The sequence below is a fragment of the Neoarius graeffei genome, chromosome 7 (genome assembly GCF_027579695.1).
Source record: "Neoarius graeffei isolate fNeoGra1 chromosome 7, fNeoGra1.pri, whole genome shotgun sequence".
NCBI lineage: Eukaryota > Metazoa > Chordata > Actinopteri > Siluriformes > Ariidae > Neoarius > Neoarius graeffei.
In genome coordinates, this window is record NC_083575.1 from 48,117,673 (window position 1) to 48,138,361 (window position 20,689).

The 20,689-nt window shown below is 43.2% G+C and overlaps 2 protein-coding genes across 3 annotated transcripts in view; one reads left to right on the top strand and one right to left on the bottom strand.

Moving 5' to 3' along the window:
- Nucleotides 1-1,150: 1,150 nt before the first annotated feature.
- Nucleotides 1,151-18,303, bottom strand: LOC132889392 (transcription factor 7-like). Its single transcript, XM_060925831.1, has 5 exons — nucleotides 17,963-18,303; nucleotides 6,146-6,385; nucleotides 5,831-6,019; nucleotides 2,155-2,398; nucleotides 1,151-2,023 (listed from the first exon to the last, which is right to left on the bottom strand). Exons 1-5 carry the CDS (start codon nucleotides 18,261-18,263, stop codon nucleotides 1,867-1,869), a joined length of 1,131 nt encoding a protein of 376 aa, XP_060781814.1. The 5' UTR covers nucleotides 18,264-18,303; the 3' UTR covers nucleotides 1,151-1,866.
- ckba (creatine kinase, brain a) overlaps nucleotides 16,136-20,689 on the top strand; it is a 67,654-nt gene continuing 63,100 nt past the window's right edge. For both annotated transcript variants that reach the window (XM_060925832.1, XM_060925834.1), the window contains exon 1: nucleotides 16,136-16,242. The gene's annotated coding sequence lies outside the window, so the exon portion shown is untranslated. The remainder of the gene's footprint in view (nucleotides 16,243-20,689) is intronic.

Consider the following 20,689-nt stretch of genomic DNA (forward strand, 5'->3'; position numbering starts at 1 on the left):
ATCTCTGATGGTATGGGGTTGCATTAGTGCGTGTGGCATGGGCAGCTTACACATCTGGAAAGACACCATCAATGCTGAAAGGTATATCCAGGTTCTAGAGCAACATATGCTCCCATCCAGACAACGTCTCTTTCAGGGAAGACCTTGCATTTTCCAACATGACAATGCCAAACCACATACTGCATCAATTACAGCATCATGGCTGCGTAGAAGAAGGGTCCGGGTACTGAACTGGCCAGCCTGCAGTCCAGATCTTTCACCCATAGAAAACATTTGGCACATCATAAAACGGAAGACACGACAAAAAAGACCTAAGGCAGTTGAGCAACTAGAATCCTACATTAGACAAGAATGGGTTAACATTCCTATCCCTAAACTTGAGCAACTTGTCTCCTCAGTCCCCAGACGTTTACAGACTGTTGTAAAGAGAAAAGGGGATGTCTCACAGTGGTAAACATGGCTTTGTCCCAACTTTTTGAGATGTGTTGTTGTCATGCAATTTAAAATCACCTAATTTTTCTCTTTAAATGATACATTTTCTCAGTTTAAACATTTGATATGTCATCTATGTTCTATTCTGAATAAAATATGGAATTTTGAAACTTCCACATCATTGCATTCCGTTTTTATTTACAATTTGTACTTTGTCCCAACTTTTTTGGAATTGGGGTTTTAATTTATCCAAAAACGTATTTATTTATTCTGCCCACTGAGTGCTCTCTCTCGCTCTGCGCGTGCATGTGCTCTCACTCTCTCTCTCTCTGTGTGCATGTGCTCTCTCTCTCTCTCTCTCTGTGTGTGCACGGGTTAAATGCAGAGGAGGAATTTCACTGTGCCTGAGTGTACATGTAACAAAAATAAAGGCTTGTTCTTAATTTATCCTCAAAAGTATTTACTCCACTTGAAAAGCATACAGCAAACCAGCAGATTTGGGACACTATGATATCCTGACCTATTTAATATTATAAATACACCGGAGATGCTAAAGGCAGACAAAAGTACAGATGCCTCCCAATATTTTGAGGCAGGTTTTGCGCATGCTGGAATGTTATGAGAAATTCCTGATCAAGAAAAATACCTTTTCATGACAAAGGGAAGAGCAGTTGTGAACTTTTAATAGTAATAAACAAGCCAAGGCCTAGATCTAGCATATTTTGTGTTTAGCCTTGTCCACATTATCAGTACATAACAAATATGCTGCTAGTCGAGCCAAGCATTAGGTCTAATAAAATATATCACGTCCAAAGCCCACATCCAGATATACATTTTAATGTTGCACAGAGCTTTCACACTAAACGGATATAAAATGTTCTCCACACACACAGGGATGTTTTTATCATCCAGTCTTCCTGTTTAACTGCAGCTCCCCATTTTTCTTGTCTTTCTGGGTTCACTGGGAAGCAGTGAAAAGTTAAACCAGTGTTATCTCCACGTCTGTTATTACATCCAAAAGCATTACAGGTCTCTGGCATTGTTCTTTTAGATGTAACTTCTACAAGTTTATCTGTAGATGTTTACTGAATTGGGCTTACAATCACTCACGTCCACTTGTGCGGCTCATTGTTCAATACAAAGCCCACCGGGCAACATGGCTGCGTAAACAAATCCACACTTACGATGACATCATGAGAAAGTTCTCTGTACCCGACTAAAAATTAGCTTCAACTTGAAAAAAAATTTGCGGCCCACTAGATGGCATGTTGTGGCCCACTAATGGGCTGCAGCCCAGTGGTTGAGAAACACTGCACTAAAGCACTCTAAGCATTCTAATTTCACCGCCTTCTTTCATGTCTTTGACGTTGCCCTTCTGAGCAAGATTGTTGAACACGTTCTCCAAGACATATTTGTCCAGGGATGGTACAGAATTCAGGACTTCTGCGCTGTTGTGGATGTCACTGCTGTGAGTTTGTGTTCCAGACCCTTTTTATAAAAGGCACAATCCTGGTTTAAGGCAGAAAAGGCGTCATGGTTCCGGAAAGGTTCATCGTCCATACTTCTTGTGTTGTCAGGATAAAGCAAGGTGCTGTAAACAGAATTAAACAGAATTCCACCTGCATGTTACAAAGCATATGGATGGCTATTATGGCAATCACTCAGGATGTCACAGTAACACTTCATTTGCATCTATGTTTCCAGTGCAGCTTACCAACTCACCTGGTCTGGTTGAATGGCATTACAGGCATGTACAGCGGTGAAACAAAAGGGAAAGAGGGTAGGGCAAAGAGGCCACCTATAGGAGACAGTGGTACTTTTGAGGATAAGTGGGCAAAGCCAGGGAACTGGCCCCAAGATCCAGATGCCAGGCCATGGACTGGTACTTCTCTTGGCATGTCCATTACTGTAAGGTGGTTTGTCTTGAGAACAGGTATCCTCTGTGAGGGTCTACTCTGCAGACTTCCTACAAAGATATCAAATAGTTCACATAGGTTTTTTTTGTGACGAGAGGAATACGGGGTAAAGCTCCAATTAATTTTCAACCCATTTCGAATGAATCTGCACGTCTTTGAACTCGGATCAGATCAGATTAGTGGTTTTGGCTCAGTCCCTATGTGAAAAGACATCTGATTGTGACAGGACAGGCAGGATTGTGCTCATGGATAAACAGGATAGAAACATGCCATTTGATTTAAAAGCATGATGCAGCTCAGTTTTGACTAGTAGTCATTTTGGCCTACAGAATAAATGATATAGTATGTTCATCATGCCTTAAAGAAAACTACTCTGAGTTTATCAGAGTTTGGAGTACATTTTACCTGGCAGTATACAAGGACATTTGAGAGACAACTGCACTTAAATTGTTTAAGGATAAACCTGAAACAAGGCATGGCCACAGGGGCAAGTTCATTCATAATAATTCATCTATCAAAAAAAATCTCTCACACGCATCAGCATATCAGCATATACTAGTTTTGTAGACAGAAACCAATTACATTTTGGAGATATGCCTTATTAATTCCCTAAAAGGAACAGTGTTATTAAATATATTAAAATTATTACTACTCCAGCCCTGTGATGACCTGGCGACTTGTCCAGGGTGTACCCCGCCTTTCGCCCGTAGTCAGCTGGGATAGGCTCCAGCTTGCCTGCAACCCTGTAGAAGGATAAAGCGGCTAGAGATAATGAGAGATGAGATGAGAAAATTATTACTACTCCAGCCCTGTGATGACCTGGCGACTTGTCCAGGGTGTACCCCGCCTTTCGCCCATAGTCAGCTGGGATAGGCTCCAGCTTGCCTGTGACCCTGTAGAACAGGATAAAGCTGCTAGAGATAATGAGATGAGATATTACTACTCCATTCTCAAAAAAGTTGGGATGTTGTGTAAACTAAAACAGAAAACAGAATGTGATCATTTTAAAATCATGGAAACCCTGTGTTTCATTGAAAATAGTACAAAGACAACATATCAAATGTGGAAACTGACTAATTTTATTGGTTTTTGAAAAATATATACTAATTTTGAATTTATTGCCAACAACACATTTCAAAAAAAGTTGAGACGGGGCAACAAAAGACTGGAAAAGTTAAAAAAACATAAATGTTAATGTTAAAAAACTAATTTGGTGAATTGACAACAGGTCAGTAACATAATTGGGTATAAAAGAGCATCCCAGAGAGGCCGAGTCTCTCAAAAGTAAAGATGGGGCTCACCACTCTGTGAAGACTGCAAGGGCAAATAGCGCAACAATTTAAGAATAACATAATGCAAAATTGCAAAGAATTTGGGGATCACATCATTTACAGTACATAATATTTTTAAAAGATTCAGAGTATCTGGAGAAATCTCTGTATGCAAGGGACAAGGCTGAAAACCAATATTAGATGGCTGTGTTCTTTGGGCCCTCAGGCGACACTGCATTAAAAACAGACATGATTCTGGAGCGGAAACTGCTGCATGGGCTCAGGAACACTTCCAAAAACCATCGTCTGTGAACACAGTTCGTCACTGCATCCACAAATGCAAGTTAAAACCATATATAAACAATATCCAGAAACACTGTCAGCTTCTCTCGGCCTGAGCTCTTTTACGATGGACTGAGGCAAAATAGAAAACTGTCTTGTGGTCTGACAAATTCTCATCTCATTATCTCTCGCTGCTTTATCCTGTTCTACAGGGTCGCAGGCAAGCTGGAGCCTATCCCAGCTGACTGCGGGCGAAAGGCGGGGTACACCCTGGACAAGTCGCCAGGTCATCACAGGGCTGACACATAGACACAGACAACCATTCACACTCACATTCACACCTACGGTCAATTTAGAGTCACCAGTTAACCTACCCTGCATGTCTTTGGACTGCAGGGGAAACCGGAGCACCCAGAGGAAACCCACGCGGACACGGGGAGAACATGCAAACTCCGCACAGAAAGGCCCTCGTCGGCCACGGGGCTCGAACCTGGACCTTCTTGCTGTGAGGCGACAGCGCTAACCACTACACCACCGTGCCGCGGTCTGACAAATTGAAATTTGAAATTCTTTTCTGAAATCACGGCTACCACATCCTCCAGGCTAAAGAGGAGAGGGGCCATCCGGCTTGTTATCAGTGCACAGTTCAAAAGCCAGCATCTGTGATGGTATGAGGGTGCATTAGTGCACATGGCATGGGTCGCTTGCACATCTGGGAAGGCACCATTAATGCTCAGTGATATATACAGGTTTTGGAGCAACATGTTGCCATCCAGACGAAATATTTTTCAGGGAAGGTCTTGCTTATTTCAGTAAGACAATGCCAAAATACATTCTGCATGTATTATAACTGCATGGCTCTGTAGCAAAAGAGTCTGGGTGCTAAACTGGCCTGCCTGCAGTTCAGACCTGTTACCCACTGAAAACATGGTGTATTATGAAGCGCAATATACAACAAAGGAGACCCTGATCTATTCAGCGAATGAAATAGTATATCAAGCAAGAATAGGATGAGATTTCATTTTCAAAACTACAGCAATTGGTCTCCTCAGATCCCAAATGTTTACAGATTGTTGTTAAAAGTAGAGGTGATACAACAACGTGGTAAACATGCCCCGTCCCAACTTTTTTGAAACATGTTGTTGGCATCAAATTCAAAATGAGCATATATTTTTCAAACAAGAATAAAAATTTCTCAATTTCAACATTTGATATGTACTATTTTAATGTTATATAGGGTTTTCTTGATTTGCAAATCATCACATTCTGTTTTTATTTATATTTTACACATATCCCAACTTTTTTGGAAATGGGGTTGTAAAATTATTAATTAAATTTACCACTGTGGACGCTGATCAGGATAAACCAGTTACTGAAAATGAACGAATGAACATGCAAAAGGAAACCAAATTGTAAGCACCATATTTAAGCAATATCACTTGAATAAGAGTGTTGTTATACTGAATATTAGCATGGCTCTGATTTGGCCAAAGGTAATCACTGCAACAAGAGCGAACACAGACAAGTGGAATGATACAAACAGTGAAATGTACCAGTGCTATTGTACTAAATATCAACACTCTGGGAATGCTGTTTGTACAATCAAATTAGTGGAACAGAACTAACTGTTGTATAATTAATTAATTACATATGTAATTATGGTTATTTGTTTAATTAATTTATTATTATTATTATTAGTAGTAGTAGTAGTAGTAGTAGTAGTAGTAGCAGCAAACATTTAGGCATAGCTGACTACTGCACTTGGTATGCTTGCTATAAGATTGATATTGACTTTGAAATTGATGGATAAGGAAATTGACTGCTGGAATTTGAGTCTGCTAATTTTTTATAATCAGATTTAAAAATACTCCACTTTGATGAATAGGGACCATTACTGTGTGTTAGAGGAAGAAGAAGGGCATTTCATACCAGAGGACATTAGATTGGTTAAGTCCTGGGAGATACAGTTTCTGAATGGTGCTACAGGGATGTCATGAGGTGCAGATCTCTGAGGCAGTGGCAGGGCTACGGCTGTCGAGGCATTAGAGGTAGTGTCTAGAGGTACCACTTCTAAGCTGCATCTCTTTCTCTTCCTTGGATATGGCTTATAAACCCAGTCTACATTATAGGAAAGAAAGTTTAAAAGAGTAATTCAACATGGGGCATAAAAACTACAAACAGTCTCAGGGTTGACCTGTTTGTCCTTATATTTTTCTAAATGTCTGAAAACCCTGTGTTCCTCACCAGGAAATTTCTGTCTGTGTTTCAATCTAAGCCTCCATGACTCTGCGTAATAGGGAATCTTCTGTTCTTCAGTCAGCTTCATCCATTCGATCCCAAGCTGCATGCTGATCTCTGCACTGCTGGCGTATGGGTTGGCCCTGGATAAGATAGGCCGGTGTACCCTTGACCAAACCAGGAAGGCATTCATGGGCTTCTTGATGTAGCCTTTTTTATGTATGTATTTTGCTGTGTTAAAATCATCTTGTGGGGAAAAAAAGATACACTTTAAGTTAAATAAATTATTTAAACTACAATTCTAGTTAAACAGTGAACAGAATAGAGGGATACAGCACTGTGCAAAAGTCTTAAGCACCCTGTTTTTTCTCATCTCATCTCATTATCTGTAGCCGCTTTATCCTGTTCTACAGGGTCACAGGCAAGCTGGAGCCTATCCCAGCTGACTACGGGCGAAAGGCGGGGTACACCCTGGACAAGTCGCCAGGTCATCACAGGGCTGACACATAGACACAGACAACCATTCACACTCACATTCACACCTACGGTCAATTTAGAGTCACCAGTTAACCTAACCTGCATGTCTTTGGACTGTGGGGGAAACCGGAGCACCCGGAGGAAACCCACGCGGACACAGGGAGAACATGCAAACTCCGCACAGAAAGGCCCTCGCCGGCCACGGGGCTCGAACCCGGACCTTCTTGCTGTGAGGCGACAGCGCTAACCACTACACCACCGTGCCGCCCAAATAGTTACTGTATTTTTATTATTTACTGTTTGATCTCAAACACATTAAGAAGGCAAGAAATTGCACTAATTAACTTTTGACAAGGCACCTGTTAACTGAAAAGCTTTCCAGGTGACTACCTCATGACCTCATGAAGCTGGTTAAGATAATGGCAGTAGTGTGTAAAGCATCATCAAGATAAACAGTGGCTCCTTTGAAGAATCTGAAATATGAAAAAAAAATGTAAAGGTTATTTTTTTGTCTCGTCTCGTCTTCTTCCACTTATCTGGGGCCGGGTCGCGGAGGCAGCAGTCTGAGCATGGAAGCCCAAACTTCCCTTTCCGCAGACACCTCGGCCAGCTCCTCAGGAAGAACACCGAGGCGTTCCCAGGCCAGCCGAGAGACATAGTCCTTCCAGCGTGTCCTGGGTCTTCCCCAGGGCCTCCTCCTTTTTTTTTTGTTTACCAGATAATTCCATCTATGTTCCATATGTTATTTCACAGTTTTGCTGTCTTCAGTATTTTTCTACAATGTAGAAAATAGTCAAAATACAGAAAAACCCATGAATGAGTAGGGGTGTCCAAACTTTTGACTGCTGCTGGACCTGCCAATTTCCTTATAAAACTGCACCAGTCCACAACAAATCAACTTTATTTCATTTGTTACTGTTTACTGCAATTTATTATGTTTTTAATGGAGAAATATCCATCCATTATCCGTAAACACTTATCCTGTGCAGGGTCGCGAGCAAGCTGGAGCCTATCCCAGCTGACTATGGGTGAGAGGCGGGGTACACCCTGGACAAGTCGCCAGGTCATCGCAGGGCTGACACATAGAGACAAACAACCATTCACATTCATGGTCAATTTAGAGCCACCAATTAGCCTAACCTGCATGTCTTGGAAACCGGAGCACCCGGAGGAAACCCACGCAGATACAGGGAGAACATGCAAACTCCACACAGAAAGACCCCCGTCGGCCACTGGGCTCAAACCCAGAACCTTCTTGCTGTGAGACGACAGTGCTAACCACTACACCACTGCGCCACCTGGAGAAATATTTAATTAAATTATTTTTGAAGGCATCTTTGCTTTGCAGCATTTCTTTCCATGTGCTCAAGACTTTTGCACAGTGCTACAGTTCCTTATTCATCCTCTGTGATTTACAGCTAAATCAGTGTCATCAATAATTTTAGCAAATAAAGTAAATAGAATAGTATAAACAATAAAAATAAAAATCATTAATAATCAAAACTGTGCACACAGGAACTTTGTACAAATATCTTAAAGCAAAGTAGCTGCGCTGAATGATGCCATAGTTGCTAAATGATGATGTAATAAGTTCAGGGTTCCCACTCTAAGTCAAATGTCAAATTCCCTGACTTTGACGGACTAAAAAGTTGAATTTTTGTGACCTATAATAAACAGAAAAACAGGCCACCTTTGTGCTGAGTAAACGAAAGTTAGCCACAGTATTTTAAACCCATTAATTTGCACATTTTATTAACTAGTTCACAGATTATCTCATCTCATCTCATTATCTGTAGCCGCTTTATCCTGTTCTACAGGGTCACAGGCAAGCTGGAGCCTATCCCAGCTGACTACGGGCGAAAGGCGGGGTACACCCTGGACAAGTCGCCAGGTCATCACAGGGCTGACACATAGACACAGACAACCATTCACACTCACATTCACACCTACGGTCAATTTAGAGCCACCAGTTAACCTAACCTGCATGTCTTTGGACTGTGGGGGAAACCAGAGCACCCGGAGGAAACCCACACGGACACGGGGAAAACATGCAAACTCCGTACAGAAAGGCCCTCGCCAGCCACGGGGCTCAAACCCGGACCTTCTTGCTGTGAGGCGACAGCGCTAACCACTACACCACCGTGCCGCCCCAGTTCACAGATTATTTCACTATAAAACAAATTTTTTTACTGCTTAAATATAGTGGAATAACCCAATAAAGAAAAATACTGCATGGAAAATATTGCATTTTAATAAATGGCAACTAAACTTGAAACATGCTAAAATAGAAATTTCCCTGATATTTTATGACTTGGCCCAAAAATCATCAAATCCCCTGACTTTCAATGTCTGGAATAGACTTTTTAAAATTCCATGATATCCCAGAAATTTCAGAACCCATGGGAACCCTGGAAAGTTGCTTGAATTGCTGGTCTGTCATTAGAGGATAAGCTGACATGGAGAACGTGATCCTTGTGTTATAGATTTCTTCCAAGATTTTATTAGTATTATCTCATACAGTATGACACGTAATAATCTTAAAACATACACAGTCTCGCTGTGTACTGACTACATGCACCAGCTTTGTGAAATACTCTCATTCTAAATTAGTAACTATCCATGTGGAAGTTCAGTACACAGTTGATTATAGAGGACTTTCACTGACTTACAAATTTTTGTTTTTCACGCAGCGTCCGGCATACTGCCGGGCAAACAAAGAAACAGTCGGGACAGTTATTAATGATGAAAATGACAAAGTTAATTTTTACTCAGAGTAGGGTACAATTGCTGGGTTGCATCCGATGTCACATCCGCCTCATTAAGCTATGGTCACATTACAGCTCATGATGCTTTGCGATGGGTTATTGATAAAAATGAGGCATTCTGGCGGCAATACAAACGTGAGCTAAAAGTTGTCGTCACACAGCAGGTGAACACTTGACTGTCACATCTTTGCATGCTTGAGTCTGGCGCAACTCGAGCGGCCATGTGCGCTCACGAAGTGCATTATGCACGCTCTTGCAACCCAGGTGTTATGGGAAATATACATGTTCAAATATTCTGCTTTATGATTCTGCTTTCGTTTTTGTAAATATCACGCTTGCTAATAAACACTCTTCCTGTACTTAGATCCGTCTGCCAACGTCTATCCTGTAGTGTCCTGATCCCCAGAACTTTAACCCAGCCATGTATAAAAAGTTGTACTCCTCCATGCTCTTCCAGGTTTTCATCTGGTTATCTGTGTAGAATGATGTCTGCAGCACCAGGTAGTTTGAGATGTCAGGGAACTCAACGGATAGATAATTTTCCAACTCATAGGAAAAATCCTTCTTTGTTAACATGTAAGGGTCTAATCTCATTGAGTGGTTTCTATATCCATTGCTTTTGATTGTACTTCTTGGTTTTAATAATTTGCTTGTTTGCTGTACACAAACATGGCAATAAATTCTTGTGTTTTATCGACCAGACTCCACTTTTGGATCATTAATCCCTTTTGCCTGAGAATGCCTTGCATGCATGGTTTGGCTTCTGGCACATCCATACAGTTTTAAATACAATACCTACAATTAAAAACAGTTTGTTTTTATTGCATTTATTTAATTCCTAGACTTCCATCTGTAATAGGGAGTGATGTTGCAGCCCATTAATACACTTCACAATAGATTCTTCTTCTTCTTTTGGCTGCTCCCGATTAGGAGGTGCCACAGCGGATCTTTCATCTCCATTGCACCCTGTCTTCAACATCCTTCTCTACCACACCTGCCACTTTCATGTCCTCTCTCACCACATCCATGTATCTCCTCTTTGGCCTTCCTCGTTTTCGTGTGCCTGGCAGCTCCATCCTCAACATTCTCCTTCCAACATGCTCTGCATCTCTTCTCAGGATGTGCCCATACCATCTAAGTCTCATCTCTCTTAGCTTAATTCCCAAGCTCTCCACAGGTGCCGTCCCTCTGACGTGCTCGTTCCTTATCCTGTCCAACCTTGTCACTCTCATCGCAAACCTTAACATCCTCAACTCCGCCACCTCCGACTTTGCCTCCTGTCCAGGGGTGCAGCTAGGATTTTTTTTGGGGGGGGGGGGGGGGGGTCCACACACTGACTGGCAACCTGAGTACATTATGTAACAAAAAATAATTACCATTGCTAGTTTTAGGTAGCTTAGAAACCATCTCTTCCATTATTGCTGTTTCTTCCACGTTTTCTTGATGTTGTGTTCTAGAAACGGCACTAAAACTTAGCTTCGAAGCCACAAAATGCAACGTTGATGGAAAAAAATATATAATAAATTGCTTACCTCTCTTCACGTCGAAAGAAGGAGGAAAGTTTCGCTTGTTTTGACATGGCAAATTATTAACACAAGAGGAAATACTTGTAATTCGCAACTAAAAAGACTGCAGCTACACTGCCAGCTTGACCATGCTTTCTAGTGCGATCGTGTTGTGCTTGCACAGAACTGTGTCAGTCCTGCGCGCCTTGGCTCATGCACCTGAAGGTGCGCCTCGGGCTGCACGCGCGCCTACCGAGCTCCGGCACGCGCCCTGTTAACAAAGAACACCTGTCTTTAATCAATGAACTACGTTTGGGCTATTTAAGGACTGCACCCATGCAAGGATGATGCAAAGTATTACACCGCGTCTAGTGTGTCTTACTGACCCTTGTTTCCTGTCCTTGTTGACCTCCTGGTTTTTCGACTCCTGTTTCTCGTCCCTTGATCTTGTATAGTTTTGCCTCTGATATTCTGTCCGCGCCTCGATTGACCTCCTGGCTGTTTCCTCGATTACGATTTTGCCTGCTGTTTCGGACTGTTTGCCTGTTGTGTGGGTTTCACGCATTTTATGCTCATATCGCACTGTGTGTTATTTAACATATCTGCACTTACATCTGCCTCTCCCGCACACACTCTGACAAACTGGGTTTTCGCGCCCAAACCACAGGAAGTCCATAGAAGGTTATAGAAACCCTAATGAGGCTGAGGTGACAATCTAGTGAAAAAAAAAGTTAGAAGAATTACAGTGGGCACTTTTCTAATATTCTTATGCGGCTATTGAAAAAATGTATGGTCTGACGGGGGGGTCATGGGCACCCCAGGACCCCCCAGCTACGCCCCTGCTGTCTCTTCGTTAAGGGTACTGTCTCCAATCCATGCATCATAGCTGGTCTCACGATTGTCTTATACATCTCACCTTTCACTTAATCCACACTTCACAATAGATTATTAGATTCTAATAGAATAGATGAGCCAGAATAATTGGGGGTATTTTTTAATGGGTCCTGACTCATTACAAGTATGAATAGATGGGCCTTAAAGCAGAACAGGTTGAGAACCCCTGCTCTGTTGCCAGAGAAGTACATTTACTTGAGTACTGTACTTAAGTACACTTTGAGTATCTGTACTTTACTTGACTATTATTTTTTTTTTTGGAAACTTATGACTTTAACTTCACTACATTTGAAAGGCAAATATCGTACTTTTTACTCCACTACATTTCTATCAAGGTCCTCGTTACTCATTACTATGAAGCGGCTTTGAAAGTGGATGTTTTTTTTCTTTTCTTTTCTAAAACGTGATTGGTTTTTTCGCAGGTGACACTGAGACAGCCAATCAGTAATCACTAGGGTCACATCACGTCCATAGACTGTATAAAATCAAGATCGATGCTTTCTCAGCAGCATTATTTGAACACAATCAGTTGATGGCGGAATAGAAGGAGGCGGTTCTTCTGGAGAATGCACACACCCATGGCTATACCTCGAACCCATGTTTCAGTTTTCTGAAAGGATTAAAGATACGTTTCATTTTAAATGTTTGCCAAAAACGAACCACATTACAGCCTACAAAAACTCGCTGTCTGAAAAAGCATGAAAGCATATTGAGGTATATAAACATTTTATTCCAAGAGAAAGCTTGCAACGAAGTTGTCTGTGCTTTTAGAGCTAGCGATAACATTGCAAATGTAGCTATACAGTATGGTTAGTCAAATGACTTTCTATGGATTTCCCGCCAAGTTGCCATCGCCTTGTCCACGGCTAATGTTAACACACAGCTAGTTAACTTGGACACTGTTAGTTAGCATGTAAAAACAGAGTTATGCTAACATGAATAACATTAACGTATCTGAAGTCCTTTCAGAAATGTTTTAGCATAATCTTGCCAAATAAACAGAATGTAGAAATCTTTCTTTTCTAGTAGCGTTAGCTACCCAATATGATTTCGAGTTTGGAAAGTCTGCTAGCATGTCAGGTGGAGCTTCACTAACTAGCTAGCTAGCTTAAAGTGCATATCATGGGTAAATTCAGGAGCAAGATCAATGTAATTCTCCTATTTTATATTAAACTTTGGTCAAATATCTGTCACATTTTGCATTTTGTGCAATTTTTTTACCTTGCGCAATACCAGAAAAATTCAGTTGAAATCAAGCCATTTGAGGCGAAGTGGTCCGCCTCTGAAAAAACTTTGCATTAAAATTTCCTGGCAAACACTGATTTTCGTGACGTCACGTGTGGGACGCCTCCCTCTGAATCCTATGTCAGCGTTGGTTTGTTTATGAGAAAACGACTTGGTGGTTTTCTGCAAATTTCTTCAACGTTATCAAGTAATTATTAAAATGGTTAACAGGTGTATCGTAGGAGGGTGTAGCAACACCAATCTTGATGGGATTAATACTCATCGTTTCCCACATTGCGCTCAGGTGACAATTCCATATTTCAATGCAAAATCGCTAGCTGCTAAACTTGGTCTACACAGGCTGTGCATTGAAACCGTGCAAGCTCTCGCAGCCTGCTGGCGCTTCCGCAGGTGACGTCACAAATCTGGCTCCAAACTCCCTTGGGATTTTTCCAGACGCATTTTGTTATTTTATTTTTTTCTGCTGTAGACAGATGGCCTTGTGCAAAATTACCCTTTTGGATGAGTGTATAAAGGGACATTCTTTCATATAAAAAAAAACGAATTTGGTCCAGGATACGCACTTTAACATTAGACCACCATGATGGCACAGCATGTGTTCATTTTGTGAATTCACATTTGTCTTTGGTAACAGCAAAGAGATGCAAGGAGTAGATGTAAAGAAATATGGAATTGTCACCTGAGCGCAACAGAGTGCAACAGAGAAGGCCAGAGAAAGCTACATTGTGTGTTTATAGACCTGGAGAAGACATACGATAGAGTGCTGAGAGATGCGTTATGGTATTGTATGAGAAAGAGTGGAGTGAATGAGAAGCATATCAGAGTGGTGCAAGACATGTATGAGAACAGTGAAACAGCAGTGAGGTGTGCAGTTGGAACAACTGAATGGTTCAAGGTGAAGGTGGGACTCCATCAAGGATCTGCTTTGAGTCCTTTTTTGTTTGCCATAGTGATGGATAGCTTGACGGATGAAGTGAGGCAAGAGTCACCATGGAACATGATGTTTGCGGATGATGTGATATGTGGTGAAAGTAGAAAGGAGGTTGAGCTGGGTTTGGAGAGATGGAGGGATGCATTGGAACGAAGAGGAATGAAGGTGAGCAGTAGCAAAACAGAATACATGTGCATCAATGAGAATGGGGATGAGAGTGTAGTGAAGATGCAAGGAGTAGACGTAAAGAAAGTTGGTGAATTCAAGTACCCGGGGTCAACTGTGCAGGAAAATGGGGGCTGCGATAGTGAGGTGAGAAAGAGAGTGCAGGCAGGGTGGAGCAGTTGGAGAAGGATTTGGGGAGTCATTTGTAACAGGAAAGTCCCAGCAAAAGTGAAAAGTAAGATGTATAAGACAGTAGTGAGACCAGCTATGATGTATGGATTGGAGACTGTACCCTTAACGAAGAGACAGGAGGCAAAGTCGGAGGTGGCGGAGTTGCGGATGTTAAGGTTTGCGATGGGAGTGACAAGGTTGGACAGGATAAGGAACGAGCACCTCAGAGGGACAGCACATGTGGAGAGCTTGGGAATTAAGCTAAGAGAGATGAGACTGAGATGGTATGGGCACATCCTGAGAAGAGATGCAGAGCATGTTGGAAGGAGAATGCTGAGGATAGAGCTGCCAGGCACACGAAAACGAGGAAGGCCAAAGAGGAGATACATGGATGTGTTTAGAGAGGACATGAAAGTGGCAGGTGTGGTAGAGAAGGATGCGGAAGACAGGGAGCAATCCGCTGTGGCGACCCCTAATCGGGAGCAGCCAAAAGAAGAGTCATCGTCTTTGGTAACAGCATTATGTTTTGTAAGCATTGTGGCAATAATACAACAATGTGCTGACAGAAAATGTACTTTTAATACTTAAGTAGTTTTAAAAGCAAGTACTTCAGTACTTAAGTAAAAAATTTGACTGGACAACTTTCACTTGTATCAGAGTAAGATTTAACCAGTGGGATCTGTACTTTGACTTAAGTAATGAAGTTGGGTACTTTGTCCACCTCTGTCTATTGCTCGTTTATACGACCTAAAGTCGTGGCTGTTAGAATTAGAATGCCTTAATTTATTTTCACTATACACATGTACAATGAGATTAAAAGCAACTCCAATCACAGTGCAAACAGCATATAAATATGCAATATAAACACAGAACAAAGAATATAGTGCAAGAAAAAAAAGGGTGCTATATACAGTGTTGGGTTCCACATTATGGAGTGGGTTATTGCGCATTATAAGCATTGCACAGAAAGTCCGGGTATTGCACATTATAAGTATTGCACAGAAAGTCCGGGTATTGCGCATTATAAGTATTGCACAGAGAGAGTCCGGGTATTGCGCATTATAAGTATTGCACAGAGAGAGTCCTATTGCACATTATAAGTATTGCACAGGGAGAGTCCGGGTATTGCGCATTATAAGTATTGCGCAGGGTGGCACGGTGGTGTAGTGGTTAGCGCTGTCGCCTCACAGCAAGAAGGTCCGGGTTCGAGCCCCGTGGCCGGCGAGGGCCTTTCTGTGCGGAGTTTGCATCTCCCCGTATCCGCGTGGGTTTCCTCCGGGTGCTCCGGTTTCCCCCACAGTCCAAAGACATGCAGGTTAGGTTAACTGGTGACTCTAAATTGACCGTAGGTGTGAATGTGAGTGTGAATGGTTGTCTGTGTCTATGTGTCAGCCCTGTGATGACCTGGCGACTTGTCCAGGGTGTACCCCGCCTTTCGCCCGTAGTCAGCTGGGATAGGCTTCAGCTTGCCTGCAACCCTGTAGAACAGGATAAAGCGGCTAGAGATAATGAGATAAGTATTGCACAGAAAGTCCGGGTATTGCACATTATAAGTATTGCGCATTATAAGTATTGCACAGAGAGAGTCCTATTGCACATTATAAGTATTGCACAGGGAGAGTCCGGTAGGGCTGCACAATATATCGAAAAAGTATCGATATCGCGATATCATAGTTTGCGATACACATACCGCAAAAATTACTTAAATTTCGATAAAAGGCACATTTTTCTGTGCCGTCCAATCACATTTGAATGTCAACAAGCGCCGCGGGATAACTCCGCCCCCTATTGCAAAACAAGTAAAAGCCTCGTGGTGATGGCGGAAGGCGGGAGCAAGTGTGGCGAGACAAACTTGTGTGAGGAGGAACTGGTTTCCAAAAAAAAAAAAAATGCACGTCTGCTATTTGGAAGTACTTTGGATTCAGGAGGGGTGATGTACTGCAAACTCAGGTACTTTGCAAGACATGTACCTGTAAAACAGTGGTGGGGCGGCTCACTGGGACAAACACTGCTGTACAGAAGCATAAAAACATAAAACCACGCTCTCTCTCTCTCTCACACACACCACACACACACACACACACACACACACTACCTCTCACACACTACCGCTCTCACTCTCTCTCTCACACACACACACTACCGCTCGCTCGCTCACTCACACACGCTACCGCTCTCTCTCTCTCACACACACACACCACTGCTCTCTCACCCGCATGTGTTATTAACAGATTGTGTTTATGGTGAATCTGTGTTGCTCACCTTCATCTCCCGGGAGCCGCTGAAATTGCCATCTTGAATGCTTTATGTTAATGTAATGTAGTTTTCAGTTTTTTGTTTACTTCAACTTAAGACATTTTCTGCTGCGCTCACAAAAATTAAGAGATTTAAAGATGATTGATGGACACCATTGCAGGTGTAGCCATATTTTCCAATAAAAAATAATGTTGGAATGGAAGCGATGCATTGGGTGTCTTTTTTAAAATGCTAGATACAGGGCAGAACGGCGAGTAGAGGTAAGAAAAACATTATATATTTAATTATCGTGATACATATCGATATTGAGATATTCAGTCATGTTATCGAATATCACATATTTTTCTGATATCGTGCAGCCCTAGAGTCCGGGTATTGCGCATTATAAGTATTGCGCAGGGTGGCACGGTGGTGTAGTGGTTAGCGCTGTCGCCTCACAGCAAGAAGGTCCGGGTTCGAGCCCCGTGGCCGGCGAGGGCCTTTCTGTGCGGAGTTTGCATGTTCTCCCTGTGTCTGCATGGGTTTCCTCCGGGTGCTCCGGTTTCCCCCACAGTCCAAAGACATGCAGGTTAGGTTAACTGGTGACTCTAAATTGACCGTAGGTGTGAATGTGAGTGTGAATGGTTGTCTGTGTCTATGTGTCAGCCCTGTGATGACCTGGCGACTTGTCCAGGGTGTACCCCGCCTTTTGCCCGTAGTCAGCTGGGATAGGCTCCAGCTTGCCTGCGACCCTGTAGAACAGGATAAAGCGGCTAGAGATAATGAGATGAGATGAGAAGTATTGCGCAGGGCGGCACAGTGGTGTAGTGGTTAGTGCTGTCGCCTCACAGCAAGAAGGTCTGGGTTCGAGCCCCGTGGCCGGCGAGGGCTTTTCTGTGCGGAGTTTGCATCTCCCCGTATCCGCGTGGGTTTCCTCCGGGTGCTCCGGTTTCCCCCACAGTCCAAAGACATGCAGGTTAGGTTAACTGGTAACTCTAAATTGACCGTAGGTGTGAGTGTGAATGGTTGTCTGTGTGTCAGCCCTGTGATGATTTGGCGACTTGTCCAGGGTGTACCCCGCCTTTCGCCCATAGAAGGATAAAGCAGCTAGAGATAATGAGATGAGATGAGAAGTATTGCGCGTTATAAGTATTGCACAGAGAGAGTCCGACTTTATATATAAAGTCAGTGCATATTCGAGTTCAGGGTGGTTATGGCTTTTGGAAAGAAGCTGACCAAAGAATATAGTGCAAAAAAAAAAAGGTGCTATGTACAGTGTTGTGTTCCACATTATGGAGTGGGTTTTTGCACATTATAAGTACTGCACAGAGAGAGTCCAGGTATTGCACATTATAAGTTAAAGTGAAATTTGATGTAGGCTCATTTCATTACAGAGCGGGTTATCAGCACTGACAGGTATGCACTCATTCCCTACCTGTTTGTGAAGGAAGCTCGAGGCTCACGGGCTCAACTGCTTCTCCACTGCACGCGCTGATTGGCAGGGCGGAAATGACCTGAGCGAAAGTCACCGGGTCCGGGTTCAGGAAGGGGGAAAGCGGCCTCACTGTAGGACCTGAAGTGTCCGGTTTGTTTCGAAAAGAACCTCCTGAACCCGGATAAAAACCTCTCACATTGCTCATTTCGTTCCCTGAGAATACACTGGCGTTAGTACCGGGGTCACTCTCTTCTTCAGAGCAGCTCAGCGGAGCTGGAGAAACACGCCTGATCGCGGTCATACTGAACGCAGCTCTGCCTCCTTGTTCCGTTTGGAACGCGCTCTTTTCTCTAGACAGAACACTTCCGTCGTCTTGTGTATTCACAGGTTTTCCGCACTCCAGGTGTTTTACAGTCCTGTTGTTTGCTTCTAGTTGTTCGTCGCCGGAACTCACAGAGAAAGCGGACTGTTTAAAACTCTGGCTCTCCTCTTTTAGCATCATTTCGTGTCCAAGTTGGTCGGTTTTGCTTTCTTCCAGGTTCTTGAATAACAGCTGAGCTCTTTTTTTGGGAAGGCTGTCCATTGTCGTAGTAAATAAACGCTTTTCTCTTCAGCGTTATGTAGACTTCAGTAATAATGAATAGTTCGTGTTGCAATAAGCTGATTTATAGTGGGTTTTGGTGTTTTTTAAAAAAAAAACCTCTAAATTTTAATTCTGTTAATGATTCTATTCTTAGAAATCCTAAGGCACCTTTTAGAATGTCGTGACGTCTGTTTAACTATGACGTGGGGGCCATTGTAGATGACGTCTTAGAGATTTTTTTTTTTGGTACAAGAACACAATACAACCTCTCACAGAGGGGAAAAAAACAACCATGTTTCACAGACTTTTTTTAAATAGTACAAACAAAAAAGAAAAAAAAATAGGGGGCATAAGAAAGAAAGCACAACTTTATTCATCACACACTTGTGAAATTTCCTCTGCATTTAACCCATCTGAAGCAGTGAACACACACACATACCCAGAGCAGCGGGCAGCCATGTTAACAGCACCCGGGGAGCAGTTGGGAGTTAGGGACCTCGCTCAAGGGCACCTCAGCCCATATTAACCTAATCACATGTCTTTGGACTGTGGGGGAAACCGGAGCACTCAGAGGAAACCCACGCAGACACGGGGAGAACATGCAAACTCCACACAGAAAGCTCCTCACTGGGCCTTTCACATTTAATTTTATATGGATCATTTAAGCCCATCTAACTCCCATCTACTTTTAGCCAAATATCATATCCATTGTAGGAAATGGAGAGGAAACAAACCCTCATTTTCCTGGGTTTGAACCCAGAACCTTCTTGCTGTGAGGCGACCGTGCTAACCACTACACCACCGTGCCGCCCAATAATAATATATTTTAAAAAAAGGAGCTACACCAGGGCGGCACGGTGGTGTAGTGGTTAGCACTGTTGCCTCACAGCAAGAAGGTCCGGGTTCGAGCCCCGTGGCCGACGAGGGCCTTTCTGTGCGGAGTTTGCATGTTCTCCCCGTGTCCGCGTGGGTTTCCTCCTGGTGCTCCGGTTTCCCCCACAGTCCAAAGACATGCAGGTTAGGTTAACTGGTGACTCTAAATTGACCGTAAGTGTGAATGGTTGTCTGTGTCTATGTGTCAGCCCTGCGATGACTTGGCAACTTGTCCAGGGTGTACCCTGCCTTTCACCCATAGTCAGCTGGGATAGGCTCCAGCTTGCCTGCGACCCTGTAGAACAGGATAAAGCGGCTAGAGGTGAGATGAGCTACACCATACAGCTGGAAATGGGTTAAAACAATAATGACTTAGAAATCTCATCATCTCTAGCCACTTTATCCTGTCCTAGAGGGTCACAGGCAAGATGGAGCCTATCCTAGCTGACTACGGGTGAAAGGCGGGACACCCTGGACAAGTTGCCAGGTCATCACAGGGCTGACACATAGACACAGACAACCACTCACATTCACACCTACAGTCAATTTAGAGTCACCAGTTAACCTAACCTGCACGTCTTTGGACTGTGGGGGAAACCGGAGCACCCGGAGGAAACCCACGCAGACACGGGGAGAACATGCAAACTCCACACAGAAAGCTCCTCACTGGGCCTCATCTCATCTCTAGCCGCTTTATCCTTCTACAGGGTCGCAGGCAAGCTGGAGCCTATCCCAGCTGACTACGGGCGAAAGGCAGGGTACACCCTGGACAAGTCGCCAGGTCATCACAGGGCTGACACATAGACACAGACAACCATTCACACTCACATTCACACCTACGGTCAATTTAGAGTCACCAGTTAACCTAACCTGCATGTCTTTGGACTGTGGGGGAAACCAGAGCACCCGGAGGAAACCCACGCGGACACGGGGAGAACATGCAAACTCCGCACAGAAAGGCCCTCGCCGGCCACGGGCCTCGAACCTGGACCTTCTTGCTGTGAGGCGACAGCGCTAACCACTACACCACCGTGCTGCCTGACTTAGAAATCTGATGTGAAATACTTCCAGCCACCTTCCAGTCTTTTAAACTAAGTAATACAAAATAGTACAATTTAAATTCATTCATAAAACAGGAAAATGAGGGTTTATTTCCTCTCCATTTCCTACAATGGATATGATATTTGGCTAAAAGTAGATGGGAGTTAGATGGGCTTAAATGATCCATATAAAATTAAATGTGAGTAATACTTAATGAAGGAATATTATGT